The sequence below is a fragment of the Pseudonaja textilis genome, chromosome 2 (assembly GCF_049901715.1).
Source record: "Pseudonaja textilis isolate UNSWEBS1 chromosome 2, rPseTex1.2, whole genome shotgun sequence".
Classification (NCBI taxonomy): domain Eukaryota; kingdom Metazoa; phylum Chordata; class Lepidosauria; order Squamata; family Elapidae; genus Pseudonaja; species Pseudonaja textilis.
The window spans coordinates 42,462,460-42,480,774 of NC_141991.1; the positions used below are offsets into that span (position 1 = coordinate 42,462,460).

At 36.9% G+C, this 18,315-nt stretch overlaps 1 protein-coding gene across 2 annotated transcripts in view; it reads right to left on the reverse strand.

Annotated features, from left to right (window-relative positions):
- Positions 1 to 1,977: 1,977 nt before the first annotated feature.
- PLXND1 (plexin D1) overlaps positions 1,978 to 18,315 on the reverse strand; it is a 184,223-nt gene continuing 167,885 nt past the window's right edge. For both annotated transcript variants that reach the window (XM_087923737.1, XM_026722891.2), the window contains exons 30-36: positions 18,006 to 18,040; positions 16,933 to 17,037; positions 14,572 to 14,735; positions 12,744 to 12,891; positions 10,662 to 10,802; positions 9,824 to 9,898; positions 1,978 to 3,529 (exon numbers count right to left, since the gene is read on the reverse strand). In XM_087923737.1, coding sequence (XP_087779863.1) covers positions 3,413 to 3,529; positions 9,824 to 9,898; positions 10,662 to 10,802; positions 12,744 to 12,891; positions 14,572 to 14,735; positions 16,933 to 17,037; positions 18,006 to 18,040 — 785 coding nt within the window. In that variant the 3' untranslated portion in view covers positions 1,978 to 3,412. The remainder of the gene's footprint in view (positions 3,530 to 9,823; positions 9,899 to 10,661; positions 10,803 to 12,743; positions 12,892 to 14,571; positions 14,736 to 16,932; positions 17,038 to 18,005; positions 18,041 to 18,315) is intronic.

Consider the following 18,315-nt stretch of genomic DNA (forward strand, 5'->3'; position numbering starts at 1 on the left):
GTTAAGTAGGGAATATCTTCTAAGGTATCTTGGTTATTGACCTCCCTACTGTACAGCTTGTCAGTATACTCCATATTGAGAAAACATGAATTGTATTTCATTCCTTTCATGAAGAAGCCATTGACCCCCTAAAATTGTCTGGGGTATTTATTTCTGTAGAGCTGAAAGGTCATTGTGTGGGCATCTGCTCACAGGTTTATGGGATATCAGAGAAAAACCTCCCCTGCAGATACTGTGCATATGACAGGCAGCTTGCTGGATGCTATTTATCTGAAGTTTAACTCACCCTAGGGACGGAATTATTTTTCAATTTTGTCATAAATGAATGCATCAGTGTATCTTGCAAGAGCCCCAGGATTTTTTAAAATCATGAATTCAAGTTTTCCAGGTGTTTGTTCCCAACCTCTCTAAAATGCCAAGTGAGCCTTTTTGTTAATTAGACTATTCAAGGCAGGGATGTACAGCCTATTTGGTCTCTAGAGCCCTCTTTCACAGTATAGTGCCAAAAAGCAGTGACACAGTTTCATATATTTTGTAGTGAAAAAAATACCACCAAATTATGATGAAATAAGGCCAACACAGTTAAAAAAACAACAAAGCTCTACACCACCTGCCAAAGAAACCAGAAAGAACTATGAAAATCATGCTATTAACCAAACTGCATGATGTAGTTGTGGCCATTGGGTGTTACCGTTTCTCCAAATTTTAAGTGCAGCTTCTAGGTTTTCTCTTGTTATATATATGGTCAGAAAGGCAAACTATTTTTTTAAAAGCTGTCCTAATATATGCTAGATATTCCATTTGTTGGACAGATGAAGCTCCTCTATTTTTCAGTAGATTATCCTAATGGAAGAATATAGAATACGGGGAACAATACTAAAGAATGAATAAAGTCAGGATTCCTACAAATATGAATTCCCATAAACAATGTCCTTTTTTAGTTTTATGTTTTTTGGCCTAATTCATCTTTGTGGATCTCAGAGTAACAGATCCCACAAGCCTAAACTTTGCCCAGATGGACTATTTCACTGGCTTTGGCAACTTGACAGACTTTGAACTACTTATTTTAATTGTCTAAAAGTATGTGCGAGGGGAACCTTTACCTTTAAAAAGGATGAGAATTCACCTGAATAGACACACTACCACACAAATTTGATCAACTTGTTTTATTACAAAGATATCCCCCAGCACCTGAAGGATTTTGCCACTTCCATTAAACACCAGGTAAAGGGGAAAAACACTCACACATAACTTGACAAAGTTATAATATATATATATATATATTACAATAAAGTTGGGCTCCCCTCAGTTTTCACCTTGCAGACAACTTATTTCCTTTCAATGACTGAAGCAAATAGTTGAACAAAGAATTAAATAACAAAGCATAGGCCATCACACTTGTGCACCAAACACACAGCTTGGAACACTCACAACTACCTCTAGTCATACCCAGGATAGGACCTTCCAGTGGGAAAGGAAGATCAGTCATATTAGCGAAAAGCTTTCTGCTCATTCAATTCTATGTAGGAATTAGGCTGTTGATGCCAAAATTACAGCTTCCTGCAGAGACAAACTAGCACATTTGTTAAACATGCTTCAATTTCAATCCATTTCCCTCCTCTGCAGACATGTTAATCCAGAATAGTTAATCCCCACTCGCATTCCTGAGTTTTCCTTAAGTATGTATATAACTGGGCAGCTCCTCATGATTAAACATAATAATAATTTTGAAGGAAACAAACAACTTCTGTCAAGTTAAATGTAGCCCAGCTACATTCTTAAATTTCTCCTCCACAACCAGTCTCTTGGCAAATACATGTACATTTCTTCAGTGAGTGTAACTTTTTGAAGTTCTGTTTTCAGGTCTTCTATATTCCTCTTTATTTTTGCCCTGGATAAAATCTGTATCTCAATATAGCAATATATAAAATCCATCATGACACATCAGCTCCTCAAATAATATACTAACACTAGGCATTTTGGAAAGTTATATCTGAAGTTTTTTTTTATTAAAAAACTGAAATTCACCCCACAATCCACTCAGCCTCAAAACTGTGGCAACTCCTCCCTTGTTTTTGGTGAGGTAGTGTGGTATGCTTTGAGCATTATTTGGCAGTTCATGAGCTTGGCATTGTCAAGGGCGTGTGTCGGTGTCAGTGTTTATGAGTTTTCATCTTCTTATACAAAACATCTATTGCCTGAAGGCAACTACCTAAGGTACCAAAGTTGAATTTTGAGAGTACTAGAGCTACTGATATTCTCTCCTTCACAACAGAGAGGACAATGTAAAGATAAAGGGAACATTTCAGGCATCAAAGTTAGCAACACGTGACATTTTGCAATGATGCTGGCAAATGCAGGACACTGCACAAAAAAGTTCCCTTCAGATAGAAATTGGAACAGAAATAAACACCATTACTTTTGTTCTAGTGAAAATTAACAGCGGCCTTACAGTTAAACCAACTGTTATGAACTTTGGGTTTAAGCTGAGCTGAGTGTTCAGCCCTATAAATACCCTTTGAACTAACAGGGGCAGAATAAGGGAAGAAAGCACATTCCTTCCATCCTGCAGCATATGTATACTTTTCCTTCTATGGAAAATTATTCCTCAAGCAGTCTGAGGGCAGTCAGAGAATTTGCCAAGTGCAAATCAACCTACAGGAATATCTGGGAAGCTTGGAGAAGTGGGAAGAGCTGCACTGATTGGTTGTTTTCTGACTCTTGTTTGCTACACAACAATGATCCCTTCAGCAAGGTAACAGCCATTTTTGCGATGAGATAAAGTGCTTTCACATGCCGTGTCTATTTGGGAAGGAACTGCATTGTGGAGCCTATGAGATCTCCACCTCTTTCCAATGTTTGAGGATGGCGTGGCTATGTTACACATATAGTACAAAAATAAAAGGCACAAAATACATATAATGCAGCAAACTGTGTACAGTAAATGGATTCCCTGATATTTAAAGTACACAGAAGAAAGAGGGGCACTGTTTAGAGAGAATTCCTTTGTGGATCTGACAGCCTTTTGAAACCTTCATTCATTATTCCCTGAGTTGTTGTTGCTTTTCTCTCAACAATCTTAGCATTATCTCCATATCCTTTGGTGTGCAAAGATTTTCTCCGGGAAAATGAATGAAGTAAAAGATGGCCATTTTGAAGATGAGCAGGAGGGCAAATAAGTTATGGGAGCCATGCAGTGCAGATCCTATAGTAAATTTCAAACTGTTTAGTGGACACGTCTCCAGATAGTGTACGATGGGGCAGATCTGCTATCAGGTTGGTTTCTTAATCATCATATACATACAGTGGGGTACTTATTGACAAACAACGACTTAGAAAGGGTGTTTCTTAAAAGACAGTGCACCGCAGAGAAGGTCACTTCTAAACACAGGAAGAAAGTTCAGGCTGATACCTATGCTTCACTGCAGCACTCGTAAATATTGTCTTCCATAAGTGCAATCACTTGCTCAAATTTGTGCTGCAGCTGAGTGCGTCTTGTGGTAGAGTTGGAGTCCAACGCATTCACTATCTGAGGAAATAAGGAATTAAACAAGCATGAGATGTTTTATTTATTTATTCAGACAGTGCAGTCTTATGCATGTCTCTATTCATGACTTTTTTCTCCAGGAAAGTGCGTAAGACTACAACTTGCTTTAGGTCTACTCAATGTACAGTATGTCATTCAAGTTCTTAAATCATCTACCTGTTTAAGCTGATTTCCACCCACCTTTTAGTAGCATTCTTCTACATTGCTGATTACTACATTTCCTTATTACTATAATGATTTTTACTTGCATTTTTCAACTGTGGCAACTTCCACATATATGGTTTTTAATTGTCAGGATTCTCCAGCAACCATAGCCATTAGAAATTTGGGGAGCAGTGGTCTATAGGAATTGATGTTGCATCTTATTAACACTCAGCTTTTGAAAAATAAACTTAATGCTTTTAGAAGATTCCAGATAATCATTTCCTTGAAACCCTCCTATGTTATTCCATTGCTTATTCCTCCTTTTTTATTGAAGAAAAACTATTTAAGGTTTTGAATCTTGCAATGTCTTCACCATTGCAGATAAGAGGTTAAAAAAAAAAAGAAAAGAGGAATTGTCCTTGGTAAAGATGGTCCTTATTTTGCAATTTGACTTGCATTTCAGGTTTACAACCCTTCTTTCAATTGCTTTTGCTTTCTTTATTGTGATTTACTTTTTCTTACATTTTATTTTAATCTGTACTTTGCATTTTCAATTTCTACATACAGCCATTTTAATTTGTTCCACCATTGTCCACCGTATTTTCAACTAACCCAGAATGAACCACTTCATGAAATTTCTTTCTCTTCTGGTGTGAATAATTTCATCCTTCTGTTCTTGACAAGATAGCTAGCTATCTAATTAGGGGCTGCCACAATATTCCCCCCCTTTCTTTAACATTCTAAACCAGCAAAATAAAAATATGGCAAGGAGAGAGCAAAGGAACAAAACCTGTTGAAGGGCACTGAGGCTTTATGTCACTTATAGAGTCCAGGGCAGAAAAATCAAGATTGTGAAATTTACTAGTTTGGATAGTCGTGACTAGAAATCAGGTACTCTCACAGACTTATATGGGTCTTATAGCTCAAATGTTAATTATTTTTACTCAGAAACAAATGCAACACTGTATGGCAAGATAAGTGCCAGCCCTTTGAGATATTCCAGATAGGAAACCAAATCTCTTGTCTTATCTGTGGCTCTTTTGTTTCTCAAGGTTATTCTCACAGCCCATTGCAATAAAACAGCAACGTCAGGAGAAGAAGAATTATGATAGAAAATCATTATTGATAGCGTAGCTGCTTGTCCCTTTAATTATAAAGAATAACTGCTTTAGCTGGTGAAGAATTATAAACGTTTTTTATTTATATTCTAGGGCAGAAAAGGCACTCAGAAAACTTGGTTGAGGAATGACAGACAACATAGCCATCAGGGAACAAGCCTTCAGTGGGAAAGCCATGTGGCTTGGCTTCACATTTTCACTCCTTGAAAAAAGGCATGGCTATCTTTTAGCATTAGCACGGAATAGAGGTTATTTTTATACATCCTTACTTGGAAGCAAGGGCACTACTGCAAAAGGCTCCGACATTACCACTGGATCAACCCCTACACCCTCTTCTTCCTTGGGCAGCTAAGCCTTTTAGTGTCACTTTTGTGGCAATGCAGCTGAAGTAAGAAATGTTCTAGTCTCCTATCTGAGATGGTGAAAAATCCACAGTGCATGGGGTGGGGTGTGGGGGCAGGCTGTTTTTTCCAGTGGCTTCCTTGGGAGGTGGCTATATTATGTGAGCTTGGTATTCTTCTGCAATCTAGGCCTTTTTATGTTTTTACTTTTATTTATTTGCACTTCAGAGTTTTAGTGATGGTTATACTATTTTTGATTGTCACTAAGGTTATATTCAACCCAGAGTCATGTCCTCTGAGATGCAGGACTTTATACATTTGCTAAATAAATCCATATAGTAAATAGATCTTTGGTTTTCTTTTGAGCAGAAATATCTTATGCTGAAAGCGTGAAAGTGCTGTGGAAATCCGTTCACCTTCCTCTATCTACAATATATATTTATTTATTTGTAAAATTTATTAGCCACCCAGCTTACCATAGGGTAACTCTGGGTGGCTTAGAGTCATAAAAAGATATCTAAACATATACATTAAAACATAAATAAATTTTAAACCAAGCATTAAAATCTAATAAGGACATGTGGGGAAGACAGGGGTGAAGTGGGGGGAGATGGGATATGTTACTACTTGATCAATCAATAGGGAGGTTACCAAATGAACAACAACAATGATGGAGCCAGAGACTATTTTGGTACTGTCTTTTTTAACTGATCAGCAATGGGAAGCATTGTGGTTTGAGGTAGGATGCAGAAAGCCTAACTGCAGATTGTAGCTAAACTGTTCCTGTAGCTGGGGAGTAAGACAGGTGGAAGTGTAGAGCAGTGGTCGCCAACCGGTGGGTCGCAGCCCAAAGGTGGCTCACGAGAAAATTTTGGTGGTCCCACAGAGAAATGTCATCCCCAGAGCATCCCTGAAAGCAATTAATCCATGCTGCACAGGAACACAAAGCTGGCCCGTGGGAACCCACCCCACTCACTCACTCCTTACCTGGCAAATTTGCCTGCTAAATCATTGGATTTCTTGCTTTCTAGCTAATCTTTAGATCTTTGGCTCTGCTTTTAAGAGCCTTTTAAGCAGAGCCAAACCTCCTTTAGGACTGAAGGTTCTATTATTCAGTTGCCAATGGCAGAAATACAAATCTCTCTAAGTGAATCTGTGATTCTCTGAGCAACTCAATCTGCCTGCTTGCTTTGCCTGATTTTGGGTAAAAGTTGCTCTTTTTTAAATAAAAAAATCAATATTTACATACATAGTGTGTTGTGAGTTAATTTTGTGAATTTTCTTGCTAGCAAATTTTATGGGTTTGCTTGCAAGCAAATTTTATAAGACAGGCTCAGGTAGCCGATCTCACAGATCTCTGAATGAATCTGTGATTCTGTGAGCAACTCAATCTGCCTGCCAGCTTTGACTAATTTTGGGTAAAAGGTGCTCTTTTTTATAAAAATTTCAATATTTACATAAATATTTATATTTACATACAAGCCATGCCCAGCCAGTCACATGACCACCAAGCCACACCCACAAATTAGGCCATGCCCACAGAACTGGTTGTTAAGAATTTGAATCCTACTCCTGCCTGTGTGTTTGTGTGTGTGTGTGTGTGTGTGTGTGTGTGTGAGAGAGAGAGAGAGAGAGAGAGAGAGAGAGAGCTTAGATTAGACCCCCCCCTCATTCTCTCCCACCAACGCCAGCAAGCCACTGTCAGTCAAAATTCACATTAGTGGTCCCCGGTATTTAAAATTATGAGTTTGGGGGTCCCTGAGGTCCAAAAGGTTGGCGACCCCTGGTGTAGAGGAACCATAGGTGTTTAAAGGAGAATATTTGTTGTTCAGGGTTGAAATGAGGGGTCCTTGGTGCTCTCCAAGCTTGGCTGTTTTCTTGTAGACATTACAAACTAGGTAATGTCATCAATTCTCTGATGATGTTGCCTAGTTTGGATAATGAACCATCTTCAAGAAAATAACCAAGTTCAGAGAGCATCAAGGCCTACTTTGTAGGTAAAAATATAGATAGTGTGGGAAAAGGAAAGGGACAAGTCAGTTGACATGGCTATGTTGTGTCCTCTTTGTGAATAGAAAAAGGGGAGAAGCACACTGGACTTTCTGAAGCTGGGTGGTCAGTTACATGTTTGATTTTATTTATGGTAGAAAACAAAGATTTTAATTGTGTTTGTCTGATGATACTCTTTGGGTTTACTGTGACATCAGATTATGAAATATGGGTTGATACCAGGGGTGGGATTCTATGGTTCGGACTGGTTTGGGTGAACTGGATGTTAAATATGCATCTGGTTTGCTGAACCGGTATTTGAACCAATCAGCAGGGCCCCGCCCACCCCAGTAGTCTTCACGTGGCCCATTTTCGATGCAAGTAAGTGCAAAGTCCGCGTGGAGAATCTGGGAGGGGGAAAACAGGCCTTCCAGAAGTCTGGAAACAGGCCTGTTTGCAGCTTCTGGAGGGCCTTCAGAGCCCAGGGGAGGCTGTTTTCATCCTCCCAGTGGTCTGAGGGAAGCCTCTGGACCCTTGGGAAGGCAAAAAATGGCCAAACCGGAAGTACCATGGCTATGCCCACCATTAGACAGCGAACTAGTTGCTGGGATTTTTGAATCCCATCCCTGATTGATACTGATTGGAAACCTAATGTTGTTGTTAAACTGCAATGTGTGATTTCCTAATTTATTTCTAATAGAAACTGTAACTTAATAAAGCTTGGATACATTGCACTGAGCCAAAGAAAGAAGAGCTGCCTAATGAGGTATATTTGACTTCTTAAGCTATAGTTTGTACTGTACTTGCATGGGAGTAAGTCCTTTTGAACTTAACACCTGAGGACGGCTGTAAAGGAAAGTACTATTAGTGTAGCAGAATGAGAATTTTTCATTCTTATGGCAAAGTGATAGACTGAAACAACTCAGAAACTACAAGCTGCCCAATTGATCCTGGTACAAAAATGTGTTTTTACACAGAATGCTAAGAACACCTGGGCTTAGATAACAGTGCTCTAAAATTACGTATAATATTTTTCAGATTTATCCATTAACAGGTGTTTTCAGATAATAAAAATAACACCAAATCCATTCTGTGTTTTTCAGTTTGTGCATATTATTTTCATGGCATTTTAAAAAGATTTTCTGTAAAAAGTCTGAGATGTAGCAGTTGTGTGGAGGAAGAGGAAGGGAACATTGGGTGTGTTTATATGAAAAGAAACTAAGATGTGATTTTTTTAAATTTTTACTAAAATGACACAATCATCCTTAGAACCAAAAACCCATGCAAGATCTGCATTTTGTGGCTTCTTTTTCTCTAGAGCTAATATTTATTATCTCAATAGATCTAATTATTAGAAGCATTAAATAATTTGAGTTATTAGCAATTTTCAAATCTACTGATTATGCAAATGGATCGTGGAAGAGAACAATTTGGGCTCGGGTAACAGTGTCATTGGTTTGCCAAAGGCCAAATTAAAATAAAAAGTACGTATTTGGGACTCATAGGGGCAATTTAAAAAATAAACTAGGCCAAAGGGGAAAAGTCAGTAAGTAAATATCTGAGAAATTAAATGCATGAAGAAATAAAATGGAATTGGACACTTCCTGTAAGCACCATGGTGAGATGACATCTTGCCAGCTTCTGCTGGCTAGCAACACAGCTTTTCCAAGAGAAATGGCTGCTGGATTCTGGATGAGACCTGGCATTACAGAATAACAGAGTTAAAAGGGACCTTGTAGGTCATATAGTCCAACCCCCGGACCATGCAGACCCTACACTATTTCTGACAGGTGGCAGTCCAGTCTCTTCTTGAAAGCTTCCAGTGATGAAGCTACCACAAATTCAGAAGGCAAGCTGTTCCATTAGTTGATTGATCTCACTGTTAGAAAATTTCTCCTTATTTCCAGGCTCAATCTCTCCTTGACCAGTTTCCATCCATTATTCCTTCTCTGGCTTTCAGGTGCTTTGGAAAATAGCTGAGCCCTTCCTCTCTGTGGCAGCCCCTCAAATATTGGAACACTGCTACAATGTCTCCCCTATACCTTCTGTTCACTAGACTAGCCATACCTGGTTCCTTCAAATGTTCATAGTATGTTTTAGCCTGCAGTCCCCTAATCATCCTGGTTGCTCTTCTCTGCACTCTTTCTAAAGTCTCAACATCTTTTGTATAGTGTGGTGACCAAAACTGGATGCATAATCTCTTCAGAAAAAGGAGGGATCACTGAAATAATCCATGTGACTCTGGATAGTCAATCCTTGTGGAAACTGCCATTTTTACAGTTGGCTTATGAGTGGAATGGCTGAGAGTCTTAATTACATCAAGAATATTCTAATCCTTTCAGATAACTAAAGATATTTTCAAATGGTTTGTTACTGATAGAGTGGCTTGTTATTGAATTGCAATGGCAAATTGATTCTGAAAGCTGAAAAAAGTTTGAAAAGAACGAACAGATGAGGAACTGCATGTTGCTCCCTTGTGATCTGGATTAATATTCCTCGTGACATTGATAATATTAATTCAGTGCAAGTTCAGATTTTGGTACTGTAGGCGAGTATCACTGCAAAGACACACATCAAAATATTTCACTATGCAAACAGAGTTACACATTCAACTATTGTTGCTACAAGCTACAAAGCTGACAAATAAAACAACTTCTTTCTATCAGACCAAGGAAGTAACTCACCTGAGTGCGATATCTCTTGGCATATTTATAAATCTCTGTCATGGCAACATTGGTGTTAAACTCATTCCGATATTTCTTCATGAAGAATAAAACAAACAAAGAACGTTACTTCAATTTTCACTAAATCATATCCACTCTTTTTGATAGGAATCAATTGAGTTCAAATTGTACTTGCATTGGACGATGGTCTATGCTGCATCAGCGTATTTGAACTCTGATTGTTTTTAAAGTCAGCTAATTAGTATGTGACATACATAACTTATGAGTAATGCAGGAAAAAAAAATGAAAATGCATTGTGGCCAAGGAATATCTCTTTAGTGATTTATAGTCAAGCCAATTTTAGTTGGATTCCTGATAATACTTAATACAGCACTCTTGAACACTGTTTGACTAGAATATAAATACTGCTTTTAATTAGACATGAAATCAATACAGGGAGTCCTTAACATTTGTTAAGTGAAGTTTTGCCCCATTTTATGACTTTTCTTGCCACAGTTGTTAAATGAATCACTTCAGTTGTTATGTTAGTAACAGGTTTGTAAAGGAAATCTGAGTTTGCTTGTCAGAAGGTCCCAAAAAGTGATCACATGACCCTGGGACACTGCAGCCATCATAAATATGAGTTGGTTACAAAGTATCTGGATTTTGATCACGTGGCCATGGGGATACTACAACGGTTGTAAGTGTGAAAAACAGTTACTAAATGAACTGTTGTAAATCGAGGACTTCTTGTATTCTCATAATTTGTACGGGATTAAAAGTACTCGTGAAAAGATTTGGAGAAATTATCATAGGAAACAAATCTGAAACTGATACATTATAAAAGAGATTTCTTACCCTGGATTCCTCTGCTAGATGAGCATTCATTTCCTGTTCGCTAAGAGGTGGCATATCATGGATCTGTTTGTAATACCTCTGTACAATTTTTCTATATTCAGGAATCTCCTTAGCATATAATAATTTATTAGTAGGTGAATCCTAGAGGCAAAAATCCAGAGGGAGCCCATTATTTTTTCAATGATTAATTATTATTTTTTTCTTTGAAAAAAAGGAAGAAAAATCTTTTCTGATAAAATATAAATGTATGCACTGGTAAATTCAAAACATTGCTGTAATTGAAATGAGCAGTTACCTTTGCATGAGCTTCCCAATATATGATTCAATGCATGTTATAGCATGTAATAAATATGGTTAATTAAAATAATCTATAGACCAATATTCCCAAAGGAATACTTAAAGATAATCTAGCATTATTCCAGGACAGTGCTGAATTTCTTAGCAGAATACTATTTTTTAAAACATGTTTGACTGGGTATCTCATGCTATAACATTACACATAATATACGCTCAACTTTATTTATATTTATATTGATGACTAATTAAAGGACTAAGTTATAGCACTCAACAAAATGCCTCAAGGAAGTATATTAAATTCTCCAGATTCACTTCAATAACAATACAAAACTGGTTTTTGTTACAATTAAATCTCTGTAGCACTCAAAGGGCTATAAATCAGCATTAGGTTTCCTTGGGATCCATAAATTAGTTTAGGTTTTCTGGTGTCAGATTACCTTGAAAGCCAATATGTAAGAAGGTTGTGATAGCCAAGTACAAAAATTCAAATGGGTTAGATACTTAATAAGAAAATAGGATTGGTCTTTCAGCAAACCAATCTCACATTAAGTTCATTGATAAAAACAACAACAACAAAACGAATGCTCACCCAGCAAAAAGAAAGTTATAGTTGTAGCAAGGAGAGATAATTCTAAGTGCCAAATTGTCCAGCTCCCAGGGAGTAGGTTGTATACTCCTTGCTGCTATGATTTTAGTAATACCAGCTCATGCACTTGAGCCTGACAATTCTGCATTAAAAAGCATCTGATCAAACATCTAAATTAGATGTCTTACAAAGCATTAGCAACTCTCTCAAAGGTCAGAAAATTTATATACAGGCAGAAAGAAGGCAGAAAGAAAGTAATCTACTTTGTACAGGCAACCCCAAATTGCAAGTGCCATCTCCCATCATCATCATCGTTGTTGTTGTTGTTGTTGTTGTTATATATAAAAAACAACAGTGCACACAGCAAATGAGATAATTATGCTGGGTTTCATATCACAAATCACTAGTTGAACACTTCCCAAGCGTTTAGGACCACGTGATGTACGCGGATTATGCAAGGAGATCTCAGTAAGGTGGCCTTCTGCAGCTGACCAATGGTGATTTTGTCAGAGCCAATTGTTTTTAAGTGCTTGCCTAGGTCTTTAGGCACAGCACCCAGTGTGCCAAGTACCACTAGAACCACCTGCACTGGTTTATGCCAGAGTCTCTCCAAGTCCTGATATCTAGTGATTTTTTCAAGTTGTTTCTTGTCAATTTTGCTGTCACCAGGTATGGTAATGTCGACGACCCACACTTTTTTCTTCTCCACAATCGTGATATCCAAGGTATTGCATTCCAAAACTTTGTCACAAGATCTTGACATTATTATTATTATTATTATTGTTGTTGTTGTTGTTGTTGTTATTTATTCCTTACAAAAAAGTTGGTGGTACTGAATAGAAAGTAACATTAAACGGGGACTGCTTTCTCTTAGCCCAGGGGGTAAAGTATTGTAAACAGTAGAACCAAACCTTCAAATGGTCAATAATTTGCCTGACTTTTCTAATATTTGATCATTATTGTTTATGACGTAAATGGCACATCTGGAACAATCACATTAAATAGTGATGAAACAGAATCAAATGTATATATATCAGTTAAAATTTCAATTTTGGGTCTCATTTTCCTAACATGGGCATTAATTTTTCTCCCTTCCCCCCTAACATTCTTTACCATACAAATGCTCCTCACAAGACAACCTAAAATATTGTTGAGTGGAAGAGCAGATGAAAGCATCATCCTTACTGGCCATTACGTACCTTGCCCAACTGCAGGTCAGAGATGGAACAGGCATCAATGAAGGCCTGAGCTATTACAGAAAGACAGGCATCTATGTGGTCAGTTTTGTCGATATCAAAGACAAACTGGGGGTTCTTCAGAATGTTGACCCAAAATCTCAGAGGTAGACTATAGAACAAAATTCACAGTGATAGTTACCATGTTCAGTCTTACATCTTTCCATTACAGGGTGAAATAAATTAAATAATACGTTAAGCGTTAGTATCTAGATTTTGATTTTGTAGGACTTTGAGTTGATGAAATTGGTCGAATGGGAATGATTTTCGACCATATTTATTGTCTAAACATCCTTCTTCCATTTTGCATTCTAACTTTTCTATTTTTGCTAAATACAGGGATCAATCTATAACTTCTACAGTTGATTCTATTGTGCAAAAATATCTCCTTAGAGCTCAATAAGCCATATGGCTTCCACACCATAAGAAAGATTCCATACAAGAAGTTCTTGACTTACAACAGTTCATTTAGTGAATGTTCAAAGTTACAATGGCACCGAACTAAGTGACCTATGTCCATTTTTTACACTTACAACTGCTATGGGATGGTCATGTAATCACAATTCAGACACTTGGTAAATGACTCAAGTTTATGACAGTTGCAGTGTCCCAGGGTCAAGTATGATCACCTTTTCTGAACTTCTGACAAGCAAAGTCAGTAGGGAAGCCAGATTCACTCAACAATGTTACTAACTTAACAACTGCAGTGATTCACTTAACTGTGCCAAGAAATGTCGTAAAATGGGGCAAAACTCACTTAACAAATGCTAATTTAGCAACAGAAACTTTGGGCTCAATTGTGGTCGTAAGTCAAGGACTACCTGTACAGACCTGTCCCTTTAAATTACAGAAGTGTGCTGTCCATTGGTAGAATAACATGAATGGATTTGCTGAGCTTTAAGGTTAAGATCTTCTTGCTTTGAGAAGATACTGTATATAGTAGAAAACAAAAAATGTTATAGATTCCTGCCAATTCAATCAGGTAATCTATATGCTAAAGGGATCTTTTCTCACGTTTAATAAAAAGTCTATAGTTATTTTCTAAGTACTAAAAATACATTAATTTATATGGACATTTCATAATATTTATCCATTTCTGAACTTTTAACGGAACAGAACAGAATAACAGAATTGGAAGGGACCTTGGAGGTCTTCTAGGCCAGCCCCCACTCAGGCAGGAAACCCTATACCACTTCAGACAAATGGTTGTCCAACATCTTTTTAAAAACTTCCAGTGTGGGAGCATCCACAACTTCTGGAGGCAAGTTGTTCCGCTGATTAATTGTTCTGTCAGAAAATTTCTCCTTAGTTCTAGGTTGTTTTTCTCCTTGATTAATTTCCACCCATTGCTTCTTGTCCTGCCCTCAAGTGCTCTGGAGAATAGCTTGACTCTCTCTTCTTTGTGGCAGCCCCTGAGATATTGGAAGAGTGCTATAATGTCACCCCTTTTAATTAAACTAGACATACCCAATTCCAGCAAACGTTCTTTATATATTTGAGCTTCCAGTCTCCTAATCATCTTTTCTGTCTTTCTCTGCACTTTTTTTTACATTGTGGCGACCAAAACTGGATGCAGTATTTCAATAACTTGGAATTTGTCTGGTGTGAATTTGAAAAGCATTGAGCTGCACTTCTGCAATTATTTCCTGCTTCCTTTACATTTTCCTCTCATTCATCTTCATTTCCATTTCCTCTCATTCATATGCTTCTCCCTGAGAAACTACATGGGAACTAAAGGCCTGTATAGAGTAGACCTGTATAAGACAGAAATGATGGAACTTCTTTTCCAAACCTGTTGGTTTTCCAAATGTGCAATGTGTCTGGGTCAGAGATTCCCCGTTTCTCTGCTTGCTCTTCCAAGAAATCAAAGAAATATTTAATTGCCAAAGGTGGCTTGTCATCTCGGATACTCAGAATGGCTCTGAATAAATCATCCAGGAATTTTTGCAGCGTGCCCTGAAGAATAGAAAAAAAACCTTGGACTAAGAAAAGACTAACAATGATGAATAAAATATTAATAAGCTTTAACTATTTTTCAGACTAAGTTGAAGAAATCTGAAATAACATGACTGAGTGAAGAGGGAGGAATCTTTCGTGAGAGTTGGGTTAATTTTGTGTGTACTGAAGTAATTAGTTTTAGTTAGAATTTAATCCTTTTTGGCACTGAGATTCTCCTTCTCTGGTTCTGGAATCTAAGAGCACATCTGTGATTGTTCTGTGTGGTAAACAGTGGGAAAAACTATAAACCCCTGGCAATTCTGTGATCTCGCCTCCAATTATGAATCACAAAGCACTGGAATTACAGACTGGCTTCTGGCCAACATCTGTGTCCATTAAAAGCATTAGCACTGAAACTCAAAGTAGATTGAACTCTTCACCATTATTGCAGAAGATAACTAAGTTTTTCTATAGTATAAAACACAAAAGAGGAAGAAATGCTAACATACTTCCCATTCCAGTTATTTTAATGACAAAATAAGAAACTGAACTTAGGGAATGGAATGAATGGAATGAATTGTTTATTGGCCAAGTGTGAGTAGATAAACAAGGTGTCTAATTGGTGCATATGCTCTCAGTATACATAAAAAGAAAAGATACTGTACATTCATCAAGAATCATAATGTACAACACTTAATATAGTCATAGGGCACAAATAGGCAATCAAATCATATATGCATTTGTAAAAACTTTTGCTTTTTAAAAATATAAATGAACTGTTAGTTTTGATTTTCTTTGTAGGGTTGTTTTACTCTGCACTTTGTTTACACCGTGGTGACCAAAACTGGATGCAGTATTTCAATAACTTGGAATTTGCCTGGTGTGAATTTGAAAAGCATTGAGCTGCAGTTCTGCAATTATTTAGGCTATGCTATTTATATTGAATTTTAAAGATTTATTTCTGTTTCTCACAAATTGATCTTTACCTCATGCTATGTGTTGGAAAAATTAATGTTTACTGTTAACTGCTTTGGGTATTGATTATTATAGAAATATGACACATAAATAGACCAGAGGTCTAACTTAGCTGAATAAATATGGTGTAGAATAAAGGTTTTAGTCAGCACATATTTGTTAATCTACTTATGATATGTAGTCTAGGATCAAAAGCTTAATCCTTCACTCAATCACTTTACCTACATAATACAAAAAGCTGTAAGTTAAAGAAATCACAAACATTAACAAAAACACAATAGGTAGGGAAAAATAAATTTGTTTATTTTGAATTCAGTTCTGCCTATTATGATTTGCAATTTTATTACAGTCCACAGTAATAAATGTGAAACTCTGTATAACCCTCAAAGCAGTCATGATATACAGATTCACTATGCCCAAAATTTAGTAACACATCATAAAAAAACCCTCAAGATGAAAACAGCAGGGTTAAAATCTAATGCAATATGTAAACAATAATAGAATGTAACCTAGTATCACAAAATTAGAAAATAATGAAACATCCTAAACAGTCTTTTTTATTTACTTTATAAAACCTGGATTTTTATAGACATAGTAATCTGAGTTGATTTAATCCAACATTATTATAATAAAATATATTAATGAACTTCCACTGAGTTCAATGAAATATACTCTTTACTCCCATTGCACTCATGTCAGAAGCACTGAAGTGCTTCCGGGTTGAAGAGATTGGCTGGTGACATCATTGTTGCCTGGGCAGTGCCCAATTGGGGGCTCATTTCATGTCTCTAGCAGGAGCTGGAGCAAAGGACAGGAACTTACTCTGTCCCACGACAGCACTTGGGTCTCTAACATGGGCTTGCTGCTCGATAATCCAAAGTCCTAACCATGTGAACTACCATGTTCCTTACTAAATGCAATTTACTATGAGTATTTACTCTTTATTAAATGCAATTTAATTTCATGCATACTTGTCTAAAAACAAGTTCCATTAAATGTAATAAAACTTTATTTACAGAAAAAATATACAAAATTTCACTACAAAATTTCATTTTTAATCATGAGGCTAGCTATTTTCTCAAGTAATGTAAAACATTGGGTAATTCAGAGTTAATTTTAGTGGAACATGATTTTGTTAGTCGGTTGGAACATTTGTAATATGCCAAAGCAGACATCTGGGATCAATAATTTCATACCAAGGATATATATCTTTTCACTCAATGCACCTCTAATGTCCTACCTTTGTGGAAAGCAATCTGGTTAGGTAGATTTCAGGAAGAACTTTTTTTCTATGACTTTGTCGATATGATTTTTTATTTTCATTTAGTTCGTCTGTGGGAAGAACCTGAACAATGGCCAAACAGCAATAACAATAAAGAACAAATGAATTCACCAACAGATGATGTACACTTACAAAGGTTTTTTTAAATATAACAGCTGACTACAAAGCATTAATTTTTTTAAAAAAAGAAGAAAGACTATTTCTTTAAGCTGTAAACCAGAGCAAGGAGATTATGAACAATGGAACAATATTAAATATAATTTATGCTATTGCCAGCTGTATTAGTTGTTTCCTCCTCCTTTCCTTTCCCCTCTCTCTTTCAGTGAATGAAGAATTTTGCAATAGATTCAGTTTACAATGAATTTGGCTGTTTAAAACATCACTAGATACAGCAATTCTTTCCCGTCTGATAACTGGCAATCATCAGGAAGATAAAATATATTAGAAATACATGCAAAATTATGACTGAGACTAAGTAAAAAAAAAACTGAATGTGTTCCTTCTCTCTGCCAAATTTGTGTGTTCAATTATTATCCTGTTACACAAACAACACAAGAACCCCAAAGGTCTAAACTGTCCCCTCCCCAAAGAGTTTGATCCTAAGCCAATAAACTGACTGGATGACAAATTTATCATTCTGCATACATTGTGCATATGGAAAGCATTCTTATATTTGCCTTTACAATAAACCACGTGCAGCATTACTGTCCTTACATTATACATTACTAAACCGTAAACCAGAGGAAATGTGGGGGGGAGCTTGTTTCACTAGGAACAGACTTGGTTATAGCTACACTGGGGAGTAGGCCTGCCTCCCAACCATCGAATTATTTTTTGCAATTCTTTCCTCAGCTTTTCATAAAGTTGTTGTGATTTGGATATGACTTCATTTACCTATACCATGTCACTCATACATTTTCCTGATGTGTGGGGTCCTTTTTCTGAATAGCTAAGATTCTAAGGAAAATCTGTCTGGCCCACCTAGAATAGCAGAGTAATGTCCTGGACTGTTCTTGGAACAGAGTACTCACCAAATGAAAGTATTTTTCAGTATCCAAATCTTTTACTGGAAAAAAAAGGAGAAAAACAAAGGAAGAATTTGCTTAGTGTACTATTTTGCATGGTTTTTTTTCCCCTTCAAGAGTAAAGGATATCTACTACTGAAGATGATCAGAGGAGGTATTCAGGAGGCTTTGACCAATTCTGGAGAACCAGTAGCGGAAATTTTGAATAGTTTGGAGAACCGGCAAATACCATCTCTGACTGGCCCCGCCCCCATCTATTCTCTGCCTCCCAAGTCCCAGCTGATTGGCTGGGTCATCTTTTGTGGGTTAGTGGGGT